Source organism: Bufo gargarizans, chromosome 9, assembly GCF_014858855.1.
Source record: "Bufo gargarizans isolate SCDJY-AF-19 chromosome 9, ASM1485885v1, whole genome shotgun sequence".
In the NCBI taxonomy this organism is placed as follows: Eukaryota; Metazoa; Chordata; class Amphibia; order Anura; family Bufonidae; genus Bufo; species Bufo gargarizans.
This window is the reverse complement of record NC_058088.1, coordinates 30,810,181-30,826,968: the sequence shown is the minus strand read 5'-3', so window position 1 is coordinate 30,826,968 and position 16,788 is coordinate 30,810,181. Positions and strand designations below refer to the sequence as shown.

Here is a 16,788-nt window from a genome sequence, read left to right as displayed (position 1 = left end):
TCTTAGCCCTGGAAAGAAATGCAGAAGAGCAGGACTGCAGCGTTCTGTGCAGATAGTAGGTGTGCTATGTTGCTGTACACTTACGGACATCGCTAAAAGCTCTGGAAGCCCAGTTCTCTGCTCTCTTCTCTGCAATCAGCAACTAAAATGGATGTGCAGGAAAAAGAGACATGTACTGAGCTGCCAGCAAGTCAGAGAGGCAGGGACACAGCGGTGATAGAGCACATCTAGTGAATCAGGGGCAGGGAGATAGGAGGCAGGCTGAGAAGCCTGCCTCTGTATGTACACATAGTCGTCTTCAGTAGAACGCTCAAGATGGACTCTTCTTAGCAACAGAGAATCTTTACACATTGTTTTCTAGTAAAAAGAAAGACATTTCCCTAAAAAAGTTAAACCAAATCAACAGCTGCGCGTTAAGCTTCGGAAAAACTCAGGATACCTTTGCCCATTTTGTGCCAGTTACAGTGTATGCCACATCTGTGAAAGTGCTGCGGTGCTTTTTTTTTTTTTCCTTTATTTTCAGCAGTTGAAGATATACCGTACAATTACAAAACACATCCACGTAAAGCAGTCATCCCACCATGGATGTATGCGCTGTCCTAACAGAGAACATTGTAAAACTATACAAATTAATCAACTCTTTATCTTAGCGGGGTAAACAATTGTGTATGCGCTGGCTACCTGCCTAGCAGCCGACATGAAGGCCTCGCCCCCCCCAAAAAAAACAACTTAGAAAAAAAAAACACCCAATAAATTAATCGTAAATCTTGCACCATCCTCTTTTGTCACATTGCAGATCCTTTCAGCCATTTTATGGTTAGCACTATTTTGGTTCACGACCAGTGTCCACCATGGAAGGTATGAACAGTCATACCCTGGGGCACCCCCACCCTCATTATTTCAAACCTGTTATTTTTGCAGTGTCTTCTTTGGTATTTTTCACAGCGTGTTTTAGGTTAAAGACACTTGTGCCCACATGTGACTTTACAGACCATAGTAAATAGTGGAAGGTATACACAGAATTTTGTTTTGTTTCTTTACTTTATGCAGAGTGCTCTGGGTAGGATGTTTATTCTGGCGATTTTCCCATAGGCATTGAAAAACACCAGGAAACAAAAAAAAAAAACCTTACCAAATGTAAAATGCCACCAAAAGCTCTTCAGGAAAAATATAGTGTTAAAAACCCTAGAAATGTACTGCATTTTTTTTATTTTATTTTTTGAAAGAGTCTAAAAACACTGGAAAAATGGTGTGAAGAAAGCCAATAAAAAAAAAATCCGAAACTGATCCAAAGACCCCTCCAAGATCAAATCTGCCCATTGGATTGGAATATATGCCTAAGACCTCCTGCACACGACCGCTTCCATTTTGTGGTCTGCAAAATACTGATGCAGTCCGTGTGCATCCCGCACTTTTCCTAGACCCCATTGTAAAAATGTAATTTGCTGCACGGATGCGGACAACACAGCGTCGGTGTGCCGTCCCCATTTTTTGGATCCCTATAGAAACGAACGCATCCACAAAAAATGTGGTTTAAAAATACAGTGGTGAGCATGAGGCGCAAGGCTAGGGCTACACAGCGACAGGTGTCGCCGAAAAGTCACATGGCGTTTTTTATAATGACATTTGATGGCGTGTTTGCGACACGATAGTCACAAAAATCCAACCAAGTCAACACATGTCCCAGTGTGGTCGTTACTTTTTGTCGCGCGACACATGTTGCCATGCGTTAGTTTCTATAGGGATGCAAAAAACGGAGACGGCGCACCTACGCTGTGTTGTCCGCATCCGTGCAGCAAATTATAGAACGTGTCCTATTCTTGTTCATTTTGCGGATAAGAATAGACATTTTCACAATGGGGGTCTAGGAAAAGTGCGGGATGCATCAGTATTTTGCAGACCACAAAATGGAAGTGTGCAGGAGGCCTTAAGGCATATATTCCAATCTCACGGAATTCTGAGATGGACATTAACTGATGGACAGGATAACTATGAAATAGATTTTAAAACACCCTAAAAAAAGGACTTTAATTGACAGCCTATCCCGGGAGCTCCGATCGAGGAGCAGAATGAAGGGGCCATGGTGCCCGCTAGAGCCCCTCGTGGTTTATCCAGGCACAGCGCCATACATCTGGGTGTGGCAGTGCCCGGTACTGCAGCTCATGCTGCCCACTTGAATAGACTGAGCTGCGGTACCAGACACAGACCCAAAAGGGCCAATTAAAAGGTCCCAAGGAAACCCCTTGAAAGGGAATCGTTCTGCACACTATGAAAGCGCAACAAAAGCCCCGTCCCATGGACAACGGGAAACAGCAGTAGCAAAGCCTGAGATAAAGTGACACAACAAGATGGAAGCCGGTGCACCTTCTGGATGTTCTATACAAGATTAGTTTCCAGATGGCGTTAACGATCATTAAATAAAGCAAGATCACATTTGTAGACAATTGTAAGGAAATAATAGCGGTAAATATGTGTAAAATTAAAAGCATGAGTGGTTTTCATCAGAATGACTGCCTTGTTTTACCACCTCCTCGTGAGGACCATGTCCGACGTGGCTTTTCTAGGTCTACGGACTACTTAAATATTTCTGTATGAGCTAATACTGACTTTTAGATCTCTTCCTGCGAGAGCTAGGTGACAACCAACATGGACTCGTCACCATAGCTTCCACAGTTCTCTTCCACCTTACCTTGAATTCTGAATGAAAAATCAGCCTAGAAAGGCAGCGACGTGGACAGAGGGCACGGATCACTGCACGTTGGTAAGGCTGTACTACTTCTACTACACAATCTGTAATACAGCCATAGCCATGAGCCCTAGAATCTTTATATTAGGACCATTAGAGCACCCATAGCATACTCACAGTGAAACTTTTGGGCAGGGTTTGCAAAAAACCTCAACCCTTTTGCGGTCAGTATGCCATGTTTTTTTTTTCTTCAGCTTTCCTAGATACAAATGCAGTGACTTGGAGCGGGTATAGAACTGCATGAACTACCAGATTCACAAGAGCATCCATATTATGGCCCGACTGTGGGTATAACTAACCTGAGCTCTCAGGCACTGTTCACACATCTGTCCTGAAATCCAGCAGAACATCCTGATGGAATTCACCTGACTTGAACCGCACTGCCAAATCCCCATTGACTATTGACCACAATGGGATCCGGACGCTTTCCGCCATAAATGTAGGCCTTCCGCCGGACAAAGGGTCCTGCATGCGTGATCTTTTTTTTGTCCGACACGACAGAATTGTGGTGGAAAGCAGACGCATCCCATTGTAGTTAATGGGGATTTGGTCGTTCCCTGGATACAGTAGGGTCAGCATTGTAGATCCCTATGACGTCCGGAGTTCAGGTCAGTGAATCCTATGGTCAGGCTGTAACACAGGACTAATACAGTAGAAAAATACATCCAAATTAAGCTCGCGCGAGTCCGGCCTAAACCGACAGGCAGAAATTTCACTGTGGATTTGTCCTGGATTTTGCTGCAAAGTGTGAAATATGCGGAAATTGACATGCTGTGGATCTTAAATCTGCACCGCAGGTCAAGTCTGGGAACCCTATGGCAGCAAACTGGTTATCGCCCCGCCTGCCTAAAAGCAACTATAAGGAGGCAACAGCTGGATAGAAGACGACATATTTTAACGTGAGGTTTTTCATGCAGGTGCGGGTTCCGGCATTTCTTTGTCCTATCAAAAATGGTGATGCAACCGCCGGATGATCCCGAACACACAGAAAAATCACCTACCTAACCTTGACAATGCCAGAAGTGAGATGACGATTTCAAGGAGGTGGAGCAGAATGTCATATCCCACGTGTGCAAGACATACATAAAAGACAGGTGCGTGGACAAGCAGTGCAAGTGCGGCCGGGCCAAAGGAAATTAAAATAATTGAACCACTTTCCGGAGGTTAAAACATGAACCAGTCCAATATACATATATATTATTTAGGAAGTAAACTGACAAATGGTCGGAACCACAGATGACATCTCCCCCGTCACCGTCCTTAATCTCCAGCAGAAGCCTGACTGTACAGGACAATGGGGTGAGGGAGGTATAAGGCATAGAGAATGAGATACATTGTCCAGTAAGGATGGAGGGACGACAGATTGAGGAGAACTTCTGACACCTCAGTGTCTTCGGGGGGAAAAGGCTTTTCCATTAAGTCTCTTTTCTACGGGACGCTACATGTGTGAACAAGTAGTAGGTTATGTTCTGGTTCCTGTCGATGGTCTTCATGCAGCAGAGGAGAGGCGGTTACTTATTCACACAGTTAGGCCAGCTCAGCCCTCCACATGCTGCCGACACAATGATAAAGATGATGACCTGCGAGACAAACGCATCTGATGAATCCAGGCCAAAGTGTCACCCGGGAATAAATTATTCTTGTGCGATATTGGTCCTTGAATAAACCACCTTAAAGGGCATCTGTCAGCAGATCTGTACCTATGACACTGGCTGACCTGTTACATGTGCGCTTGGCAGCTGAAGGCATCTGTGTTGGTCCCATGTTCATATGTGCCCGCATTGCTGAGAAAAATGATGCTGTAATATATGCAAATGATACTCTAGGAGCAACGGAGGCGTTACCATTACACTTAGAGGCTCTGCTCTCTCTGCACCAGGCAGATGTAATTACTTTTACATTGCTAGTGCAGAGAGAGCAGAGCCTCCAGAGAGCAGAGCCTCTAGGTGTAACAGCAACGCCCCCATTGCTCCTAGAGGATCATTTGCATATATTAAAACATCACTTTTCTCAGCAATGCGGGCACATATGGACATGGGACCAAGACAGATGTCTTCAGCTGCCAAGCACATAACAGGTCAGCGAGTGTCATAGGTACAAATCTGCTGACAGATGCCCTTTAAGGGGGTGTCTGGGATTAGGAAATGTGCACCTGTAATGAGCAAGCAGAAGATCCTTAGTACTTACTATTGTTACAATAGCGATAATGATGGTCAGCTTCAAATTCTTCATGCACATAGCCCTGGCGAGGTTTCTGCTTGTGGTCTTAAAGGTGACCGACTGCAAAGACAATTAAACGGTTAAGAATTGTGGGACAAATTGCTCCAACCAAATGACAAACAAAATAGCGGGTGACACTGAACCAACACCTCCCCTACAAAAAAAAATAAAAGTCACATTTTCAAAATCAGCGGAAGTAGTGATGCTTGTCCCACCTGAGTAAGCAGCGCTGAGTGACCTCACATCCTTTGTGTGTATCCTGCCCAGGCAGCCATGCAAGGAAGGAAGAAGTGCAAACTGATACTTCAACCTTCTGAAGAGGCTGCATTTTAAGAAATGAATCATAAAAGCATTTGTAAGACAGGCCAGCAGCAACACACTAATAAAAGAAACCACTAGATAGCGGTCTTGGGACAGGCTCCGGGCATGTACTAGAACAGGCATCCTCAACCTGCGGCCCTCCAGCTGTTGTAAAACTACAACTCCCACAATGCCCTGCTGTAGGCTGATACCTGTAGGCTGTTTGGGCCTGCTGGGAGTTGTAGTTTTGCAACAGCTGGAGGGCCGCAGTTTGAGGATGCCTGTACTTGAATAATACAGACATCTGTATACAGGTGTCTGGAAGATCCAGGGATTGGTCACCTCATTACAGAGGGGTCAGACTACCAAACTCCTGGAAAAAGGAGACAGAAGAGATATTAGTTTATTCCAATGCTCCTGTATTCATGAAACGCAGGATCCTAATGAAACGATAAGCAGCACTGGAAGAGCAATATAGTACTGTATGTCAGTCATCTTAAGACTGCATTCACATGGCCATGTACGGTCTGTGTGACGGCCACATTTCCCAGACCGACCGCCGCATCATAGTGAACTTTCCAGTCCAACCTGAGACTCCGTACCAAATGATTCTGTGATTGGGATCTTAGACCCTTGGTCACGCTCGAACTCACAGCATCATAAATATCTACGATGCAGCCAGTTAGACTCACGCCAGCCACGGTTGGTCCAGGAATTGTGCCAGTCACACAGACCACGAATGCAGCCTAAAGGGGTCGTCCACCTTTTTTTTTTTTTTTTACATTTTACATTTTACACCCGATCCAGCCATGCCTGCAGAAAAATTCATACCCGCCTGCTCCCAACACCACCTCCCTGTCTGTCTTTATTGGTCTTCTGGTCCACGAAGATGGGATCAAGTGCACCTCTGCAGCCATTGACTGAACTCAGCGGTGACGTCTCCACAAACAGCATGCCACTGAAACAACCTAGCAGCGACGTTTTGTTTGGGGACACGTCACCACTATGGTCACTGGCTGCAGCTGTGCCCTTGACCTCAACCATGCAGAAGAATACAGATAGGATCCAGAAGGCCAGTGAAGAGAGCCAGGGGGCCAGAACAGAGCATCGGGGGGCAGGCAAGTATGGATTTTTCTAGAGGTACAGCAGGCTAGGGTGGAAATGTAAAAAAAAAAGTCGGACAACATGTTAATAGCTGAGCATCAGGATGGCTTCAATATACTCACTAGGATACATGCATTTTCATGGACATGAGTGGGATCTCCACTACCACTTATAAAGCGTCCGGTTATTTTATGCCCACCACCGAACCCGATTTTACAGTTAGCCGAGAGATATAATAGTATCAGTACAAAGGATGCATAAAAGTGACTTGGAGAAAATGGCGCCCGTTGCACAGATTTATCAGTGTGGCTCCACACGGTATGTTAAAATTGTCCGTTATCGGGCTGTCAGACAAGTTAAGGAGCTCTTATACTGCGGCGGATAGTGTACATCATCTGGTGTAAAGATTATCCTTCCTAGAAACCAAATCACCACCACAATCTCTGTGTGAACGCTGACTGAGCACAGACATCACCAAAAGGTTCTACACACACAATACAAATCACCAGAGCAAGCAAGAAATACAGGGAGATTTCAGCTCTGAGGCCTACAGAACTGTAATGCAGCTCTAGACTATGGTACAGGACCAATACAACCATGTAATGTAACTTTGCATTTACATTCATTCCATATCTGCCTGGTAAGATGGTGTCCAAGGGTGGACACGCCTTATAAATTTGTGCTGCCCACTTTCTTATAAATATCTTTCATAATTTAACGACTCTGTGAGTCTCTGATACTTCATTTGGCAGTTTTGCAATTCAGGCTTCTGGGAAAGATGGATGACAACCCTGTGGTACCGGCCCCACCTACAGAGGGACTCATACTTACCCAATCCCTGCCACTGGGTTCCAGCTCCTTCGCTTCCCCAGCTCTGCTGGAGCTCTCCGGTCTTCCAAGTCAACATCTGGTTCAATGCGGGTCACGTGACCCATTAAACATTTGCGGCTAATATGTAAAGGAATATAAATATATTGTATGGAGGGGCACTCAAATTTCTGGAATGGTATTATGGATTTCCACTGAAGCAGGTTGATTCAGCACCGGTTTCCAACTTGCATTTAAAGGGGTTGTCCGCTTTATTTATATTGCTGACCAATCCTCAGGATGATCATCAATATCAGATCAGCGGGGGGCTGACACCCGGCACCGCTGCCGATCAGCTGTTTGAAGAGAAGGCCGCTTTCTACGTCAGCGCTGCCTTCTCTTCATTGGTTACCCGCTCGCCGTTGGAGCCGCATCGATAAGCAGGCTTAATTACAACTAAGCTGTCCCATTCCCTTCTATGGGATGGCTTCTTCTATTCAAGTGTATAGGAAGGAGCCGTCCCATAGAAGAGAATTTGGCGGCCTAGTTGTAATTACTTCTGCTCACCTCTGTGGTTGCGATGGCGAGCAGATAATCAATGAAGAGAAGGCAGCACTCGCATGGAGTGCGGCCTTCTCTTCAAACAGCTGTTCGGTGGGGGTGCCGGGAGTCGGACCCTCACTGATCCAATTTTGATGACCTATTCTGAGGATAGGTCTTCAACATAAATAAAGCGGACAACCCCTTTAAAGGGAACCTGTCACCGGGATTTTGTGTATAGAGCTGAGGACATGGGTTGCTAGATGGCCGCTAGCACATCCACAATACCCAGTTCCCATAGCTCTGTGTGCTTTTATTGTGTCAAAAAACTGATTTGATACATATGCAAATTAACCTGAGATGAGTCCTGTCCCTGACTCATCTCACGTACAGGACTCATCTCAGGTTAATTTGCATATGTATCAAATCGTTTTTTTGACACAATAAAAGCACACAGAGCTATGGGGACTGGGTATTGCCAAAGTGCTAGCGGCGATCTAGCAACCCATGTCCTCAGCTCTATACCCAAAATCCCGGTGACAGGTTCCCTTTAAGTGTTTGTCCAAGTTCAAACCACTGGCCGCCGTGGAGCATATGCAGCACGTTTCATTTTATTAGAGAAGATTGAACATACGTATCCACTATGTCCATGTCTGCATGTGCACAGAGCGCAGCTCTAACCCTAAGTGAAAGTCATGTGTCTGCTAGGGAGCGGAAAGGAAAGGGTCATTCCTCTATATACTTACTGAGTCCACAAGGTTCTCTGTTTTATCGATTAATAGTTCTAATCGTTCTCCTCTCTGGGCTACAAGATCTGGAGAAAGAAGGTAAAATCTGTTAATAAGAATGGAGATCTGGAGCGGGATGTATTCATAAAGCTCATTTATTACATGCTCTGCATGTGCCATCTGCCCGCAGCTCTTACCTCATTAGAGGTATGGTAGTGCAGATACACAGCCGCCCAGCAATCCCTGCTGACAGGGGCAAGATGAGGCGGGCAGGTGGTACCCCCATGAATACAGCAAATATCTGCTTTAGGCTACAGTCAGACGACCGTATTTTCGGTCTACGTCCATGCAGATCGCACACAGAAACATTTATTTCTACGGAGCCATTAAAAATGTGACACATGCAACACATGAATGTCACGCGGGGCATGCCGCAAATAACAGAACATGTCCAATTCTTGCCCGTTTTGCAGGCAATAATAGACATTTTACAATGAAGCCTGCAAAAAGGGGCTGGATGCAAACAAACTTCATCCGTAATTTGCAGATCCTGGATTTGCAGACCACAAAACGCAAGTCGTATTAATATAGCCTAGAATGGGTTGTCTGCTTTGAACAAACCCTTTGAGAGCCACCGAGACCCCAGAAAACATCTTATTTTGCAGAAGATCTAGAAGGCTGAAGCAGACAGAACAGAGGAAATGTCATAGATGGATGGCCCAAGTCATCCCAAGTGTTAACCGCCACATGCCTCCAATCTGGCTCATACAGGTAGGTGCCCATGAGCAGTGATGGCCAGTTCGCATTGTTCGCCCGCGAACATATGCAAGCTGCCATCTTTTTTCACAAGGCGAACAATGCGAACTGGCCATCACTGCTCATGGGCACCTACCTGTATGAGCCAGATTGGAGGCATGTGGCGGTTAACACTTGGGATGACTTGGGCCATCCATCTATGACATTTCCTCTGTTCTGTCTGCTTCAGCCTTCTAGATCTTCCTCTGCAAAATAAGATGTTTTCTGGGGTCTCGGTGGCTCTCAAAGGGTTTGTTCAAAGCAGACAACCCATTTAAGGCTACATTAATACGAATTGCGTTTTGTGGTCTGCAAATCCAGGATCTGACCGCACTTGTTTTCAGACCAGCTCGCGCGCAGGCACAGGTAAGGGCTTACCTGTGCCTCGCCGGACTTGTGAAAAAAGATGGCAGCTCGCATATGTTCGCGGGCGAACAATGCGAACTGGCCATCACTGCTTATGAGTATGGTGGCTATTTGTATACACTGCTTTCTCGTGCACAGACCATACCTATATTCCGGACCATAATTCCTTTCAGCTCGTCCACTTGGGCTTGTGTCTCCACTACACGGTCTACAGTCTTGGTTTCTGAATGATGCTTCTAAAATTGAGTTAAAGAGAACATGTTATACCCAATGGCACGGCAATATTATCGCCCCAGTGGGCGATATCCCATTCTGCATTGTGTACTTCCTTCCCACCATTAGACCTTTACTCAGTCTCTCTCACTTTTCAATCTATTATTCTTTTGATCTGGCAAAAATGGGATTTGGAGATGGGCACAGGACTATTAGATGCTCCTATAAAGGGGTATACCTACCAATATTTAGACCCCAAACCCATTTAAAGGGTCGTTGGGCTTTTAGAAACTTTTAATATTTCACAGCGACATATCAAAGGTTTTGATTGGTGGAGATCCGAGTGCTGAGACCCCTACTGATCACTAGAATGAGGAGAGAGAAGCGGTAACATATGGCGCGCGCTCTCTCTTCACTGCAGGAAACGGGCTCAATAGGAGGTCTCTGTGCCCATCTCGTCTACTGCACAGAGGAGAGAGAGACATTCTCTCTCCTCGTCCTAGCCATCAGCTGGGAGTCTCAGCACTCCAACCTCCACCAATCAAAATCGTTGCTATCACCTATCTAAAGTTTGGTGAAAGCTCAGTGTCTCTTTAAAAAGGTTATCCAACCCCTATAATGCCCCCCAAAATGCCTGGGCACCTCATACAGGTTATACTTAGCCTGCGACAGGAATGAGCCTCCCCAGCGTCACCCGCGTTGCTAGGGAGGCTCGTTCCCGTCACGGCCCTCTATTGGCTGCCTCGCCCGTTGTCGGATGTTTTGATCCGCACAACTGGGAGACACAGCGGCGGCCGTGTGGGCATCAGGAGCGTCTTGGGCGACGGGGAGCGGGGTATGTATAACCTGTATGAAGTCCCTGAGTATTTTGGGGGGCATTATAGGTGCTGAATACCCACTTTAAGCCCAACCCCCGGGTGTAATCTCCACCAGAGGAGTACACAGATCTCATAGGGGCCCCATAACAAAACTTAGTATGGGCCCCCTTGCCCCACCCAGTCTCCCACTACATGTGCAAAGCATAACACCCAGATTTCTGACAAATTTTTATTAAAAACAAATTTGTAATAAAAAATAAAAAAAATGTTCCCTTCACCTTACCCACTTAATGCAACTTCTATGTCGGAAAAAGTGGTATAGTTACTTCATAAATATGGTGCTCATTCTGAAGACCACATTTCTCAGGGTATTTACAACCAGACAACAGGCAAAAATACATTGATAATTCATCTTCCCTTCATTAAAAAGCTGGCTGCCTGCAGCCACCACCAGGGAAAGCTCAGTGCATAGGAGTTTATAGTTACCATTTACTGGGATGGAAACTGAAGTAATCTCTTTGCATTGAGCTTCCTCTAGTGGTGGCTGCATGGAAATGCAGCGTTTTCAGGAAAAGAAGAAAGAGTTCAGTGTCTGGACCCCCTTGCTCATAGCAGGTGTATGAAGGTATGCCATTAAGCTCCACCCCTTTACAGTTAGTGGGATAGTCCCAGGAAATTCAGGACTTTTGGTATGTGCTACACTTAAAGGGGTATACCTATTTCAGATATTTATGGCATAGCCACAGGATTAGCTCTCTTGACCCTTGTCTTGCATGTTGGACAGACACGTGGCCAGGATTAAAGAACCAGTCGAGCTTGTTTTGCTGCATTGTTTCTTTAAAGGGGTTGTCCCAGCAAAAATATTCGAAATTTTTTCAAACCAAGATCTGGATCCGAATACTTTTGTAATAGCATGTAATTAGAAATGTAGTATCGCCACTGAGTTGTTCACTGAACTCTATCTGTATAGCGCCAACTGCTGTTTGCTCTTTTTCTGCCCAGCTCACTGAGGTTCACATACATGCTCAGTTCCATCCTTCGACTGGCACCAGCTGCAGCAGAAAGGACACGTCCCCTGAGAAAGTGCATGGCACCTAAGCTACCAGCATGAAATAAATATAGCAGAGCAACTGGAGTAGTGAATGCAGAGATCTCTGGATCCATGTGAGGTACAGGGCTGCTTCTAAGTTTGACACATATATATATATATATATATATATATATATATATATATTCTACTTTACTCAAGGGATAACTCCCTTCAACGCCTTTAAAAATTAATAAGCTGAAAGTGATATCAGCCATAGTCTGGAAGGGGTTCTCTGTGATAAGAAGGGTTTGTCTGACCTCCAAATTGTGACAACCAGGAAACCATTTAAAAAAAAGAAAAAACAAACACTGGCCTTTTGAAAGCCCCTCCATTCCCCATCCATGCTGTTTCAGGTATATTCACCTCCATGGTCACAGGACTGCTGCAACCAATCACTGGCATCAGCAGGTATGTGGTCCCATCTGGTACTTGGTTAACCCTAAGTTCACACCTGAGCGTTTTACAGCGTGTTCCTATGCGCTATAAAACGCTCAACAAGGAGAAACCAATGCTTCCCTATGGGAATGGTTCTCACCTGGGCGTTTTACAGCGTGTACGATCGCGCTGTAAAACGCCCGACGCTTAAACAAGTTCTTGAGCTTTTTTGGGGCGTTTTGTCGCGCGTTCCTGTACATAGATATTCGGGAACGCGCGACAATGTGTGCACGCCTGTCTCTGTATGCGCGATTGTAAACGCCGGTACAATCGCGCATACAGAGCGCTCCTTTCAGAACGCTCAGGTGTGAACCCAGGGTTAGTGAAAGGCAATTACTTTTTACAGTTCCCTAGCTATTTTTCTGGAGGTTGGACAAACCCTTTAAGGCCTTTTGCGTGCTGCAGGATCCTATGAACGATGTCTGTCCAGAGGCAGATAGACTCTGTGGACTTGTCATAAATGTTTTTCTTCTAAATTCCTTATGGATCCAAAAGAAACAAAAAATGGTAGAGGAGCAGACTACCGGAGTTACCGTATCTGGCACAGCCGGACACTGCAGGGCACGCCGCATCCCCATAATGCGATTTGTCCGGTTTCTGGCAGGTTTGCGGCATGACTGCTGGCTTCGCACCCACGTCGCTTCAGATGCCAGCACGACCATGATGCATTTCCCCGTCACGTGGATAAAAACATACGATGACTGAGGAAAGGGGGGGGTGGGGGGGAGCGCCAATAGCAGGCCACGACGGTAACGAGCCTCCCTGGCGTCACCTGCGATGCTAAAGTAAAAAAAAATATATATAAAATCTATCAGCCTGTCATCTGCTGGTTGAATATTAAAAAAATACCCTGCAGGGCTGTACTGCCGCAGTATTCCCCATAATAATACCGTATCAGGGGTCTGCTATATACCATGTGCATAGGATGAAGAGTAAGCGCCTTTTCAGTCCAGTCAATTCTATTGTATGTCCACACAAAGAGCAACAAGTATCCTCTATGCGTGTGGTCACATGACGGCCGGCGTGTATTCAGTGCGGGGGTCACATGTGCTCATATGAACGGCTTACAGAGATTGTGATCATGAAGGGCTCACATGACTGATGACTGCTGCTCCTCCCTCGTCGCTGGGATCAGGTTACAAGACTCAGCTTCAGCATAGGCTTCCTTTTCGATCATCCCACGTACAATGTGAATACTGTGTCTCGCTCCTCTCATCATCGTCTACTCACCAGCTGCGCTGAGAGGACACTGGAGAATTCGCTGTTCATGGCGTAGGGCAGAGCGGTCTGTGCCCTGGATCCATAGGTTGTCTGAAACCTCTTCTTTACTTCATTCAAGAAATTAAAAGCCCGGGAACGCTCAAAATCCTAAAAGTGACAAATATTCTATATATTTTTCATTGCTTATAAGCACACAGATACAATGTATCAATTCCTTTGTTACATAAGCTTTCCCACCATGCATACTTCTTAGGCCTCATGCACACGACTGTTCTTTCCTTCTGTGTCCTTTGTTCCGTTTTTCGTGATTTTCTGCGGACCCATTGACTTTCAATGGGTCCGTTGAAAACTCGGCTAATGCACTGTTTGTCATCCGCGTCCGTGATCCGTGGTTCCAGTCCGTCAAAAAAATATAACCTGTCCTATTTTTTTCACGGAAAACGGTTTGCGGAGCCATTCAAGTCAATGGGACCGTGAAAAAACGCAGAGGCACACAAGATTGTCATCCGCGTCCTTTTTCTTTCTATCATTTGCATGGCAAACTTGACTTACACTTTTTTTTTACTTTCCTTCATGTCTGGTGATCCTCCAAAAATAAAGGAAGACACACGGAAATGTATTACGGAACAACGGAACCCCATTTTGCGGAACGGAACAAAACAACGGTCGTGTGCATGAGGCCTTAAGGCTACTTTCACACTAGCGTTGTTTGAATCCGGCGTTCAATTCCGACACCGGAACTGCCCGCCGGATCCGGAAAAACGTGTGAAAACGGATTACATTTGAATCCTGATCAGGATTTTGATCACAATGAAAAAATGCATTGGAAAAAATGGATGCGCCATTTATGGACTTTAAGTTTTTTTTCAAATTTTTCGGGTTTAACATGCAAAAGCCGGATCCGGTTTGACGGAACACACGGCGCCGGATCCGGTGTTAATGCAAGTCAATGGGAAAAAGGCCGGATCCGGCGTTCAGTCAAAGTGTTCCGGATTTTTGGCCGGAGGTAAAAATACAACATGCTACGGTTTTCTGAAAAGCCTGATCAGTCAAAAAGACTGAACTGAAGACCTCCTGATGCATCCTGAACGGATTACTCTCCATTCAGAATGCATTAGGATAAAACTGATCAGTTATTTTCCGGATATGAGCCCCTAGGACGGAACTCAGCGCCGGAAAAGAAAAACACTAGTGTGAAAGTAGCCTAAAGAGGGCCTCTCCCCTCTCCTGTCATGTCTGTGTCAGTATTCCTCATAATATAGGAGTTCTGGAGCATCTTTTCTTAAAACTCTGCATTGTACCATTCCTTCGTTATTCTTCCTAGAAATGGATAAATAAGTTGCCTATTGGGTGTTACCAGTTGGGAGGGGGTGTCCCTACATATTCTGATGCGAACCAATCAGCATTGACAGCATCAGACTGTACAGGGACACACCCCTTTGACAAAGGGAATGGTAACAGCCACTCAATGTATTCCTAAACTTTCAGTAGGAATAACAGAGGAAAAGCATGACACAGAGTTATGAAAACAAAACAAGCTGCAGAATGGTTATTACATGGGGACCACAAGTATTTATTAAAGCAGACGTGTCAGGAGAGGGGACAGATGCTCTTTAAAGTGAGCCTGTCACTATGACAGACCTCTTAGGAAACGGGTATCGCTGTGGTATGGGAATGCTGTGTCTATAAGAGTGCGCTGCCGCTGGACACTATACAGGGGTTGGCATTGATGGCATATTGCTAGGATATGCCATCAATATCAGACAGGTGCGGGTACCACCTCAAGGACCCGCTCCTATCTAGAGAATGCGGCCCCCTAAACTAAAGGAGCCCTCACTGCACATGCACGGCCAGCCTCCATTCACCGCTATGGGACTGCCAGAAACAGCCGAGCCAGCACTCCCATAGCGGTGAATGGAGGCTGTGTCCGCCGATGTATGGCTGCTCCCTGCTCACTTTGGGTGTCCCATTCTGGAGACAGGAGCCGGTCCCTGACACCAAGCTGATGCTGATGGCAAATCCTAGCGATATGCCATCAATTTATCAAATGGATGTACCCCTTTAATGTCCCTTTTTTTAAAAGTACTCACGTCATCGGTGATGCAAAGGTAGACGATTCTATCCTGACAGATGTAATGGAACAGATAACTGTTGAAAAAAAAGACAAAAAGAGGGAACTGATAAAAATCGGTAACTATAACAATCGCACATAGCTCTGAGGAGAGGTCACTGGGGGACTCGTGCCCCCTCACCCCCATAGAACATGCTAAATATCGATTCTTAAGGATCGTCTCTCAGATCTGCTGTTAACACTTAGACGTGGAGGATTAGCAGTATGGACTCTGTACAAAGTACAAGTACAATACACAAAAACCAATTCACATGCATCCGAAAAATCTGTGCGGATATTCAGATAGATGGCGGGTGTGTAATATATTTCCCGGTGAGCTGCACGTAACATATTAGCTGTGAAAAAACTGCCGCATGTGAACATGGCCTAAGGAGCCGCATACTGGCCCTGAAGGCTTCTCCGGAACCTCAGAATACCTCACGGCCTCCTCCGTCTGACTGTATATATGGAGGTACTCTCCCCCTAGAAGCATTGAACAGAATACGTCACTGTGCACACAAAGCCTGTATAGCAGAGCATGGCGGCTCCACGGCTCGGCACTAATACGCTGCGTTGTACAGGTCCATGCACATACAGCTTAGCTGCACTGTCTAATGCAGGGGTAGGCAACCTTCGTTACTCCAGCTGTTGTGAAACTACAACTCTCAGCATGCATTATTGCTCTGCTCTTCTCAGAACTCACATAGAAATGAATGGAGCATGCTGGGTGTTGTAGTTCCTCAACAGCTGGGGTGCCAAAGGTTGCCGACGCCTGGTCTAATGGATGTCGGAGGTAGTTTGAAATCCACCTTCACGGGTCACTTCTACCCATATATCGAGGAAAATGAGGGCGCAGTCTGTACCCAACTAATGCTCCCATGGCCAAGCACTCTGGGTATACCGCAGCATCAAGAAGGATCATAGGACACGTACTGGACTCCTACGCTGGACGTCCCTCAGGAGACCCGGGGCATGTGAAAGAAGGGAACAGTGACCCGTCAGCTCCTCTGACTTGTTAGTAAATGCTTGTATTCCTCATGAAGGCACAATTCTTTGCATTGTATTGTTGCTCTGTTATTCCTCCTAGAAATTGGTGACTAAATTAAAGGGGTTTTCCCCAAGATGTTTAAACTGATCACCTAACCTCCGGATGGCTGGATTGAAGTGAATGGGGCTGAGCTGTGCCTAGGTCATGTGACTGATGAACGCAACATCACATGGCCTAGAGAAAGCTGAGAGAGAAGGCGGCGGTGCCCTGAGGGGCGTGGTGGGGTGTGGGGGGTTGAGAGTTAGTG

General features: G+C 45.9%; 1 protein-coding gene across 1 annotated transcript in view; it reads right to left on the bottom strand.

Moving 5' to 3' along the window:
• Window positions 1-464: 464 nt before the first annotated feature.
• VAMP7 (vesicle associated membrane protein 7) overlaps window positions 465-16,788 on the bottom strand; it is a 28,036-nt gene continuing 11,712 nt past the window's right edge. Inside the window, exons 3-8 of the mRNA XM_044305836.1 lie at window positions 15,474-15,531; window positions 13,393-13,530; window positions 9,752-9,842; window positions 8,464-8,531; window positions 4,934-5,026; window positions 465-4,326 (exon numbers count right to left, since the gene is read on the bottom strand). Of these exons, the coding sequence (XP_044161771.1) occupies window positions 4,258-4,326; window positions 4,934-5,026; window positions 8,464-8,531; window positions 9,752-9,842; window positions 13,393-13,530; window positions 15,474-15,531 (517 nt within the window). The 3' untranslated portion in view covers window positions 465-4,257. The remainder of the gene's footprint in view (window positions 4,327-4,933; window positions 5,027-8,463; window positions 8,532-9,751; window positions 9,843-13,392; window positions 13,531-15,473; window positions 15,532-16,788) is intronic.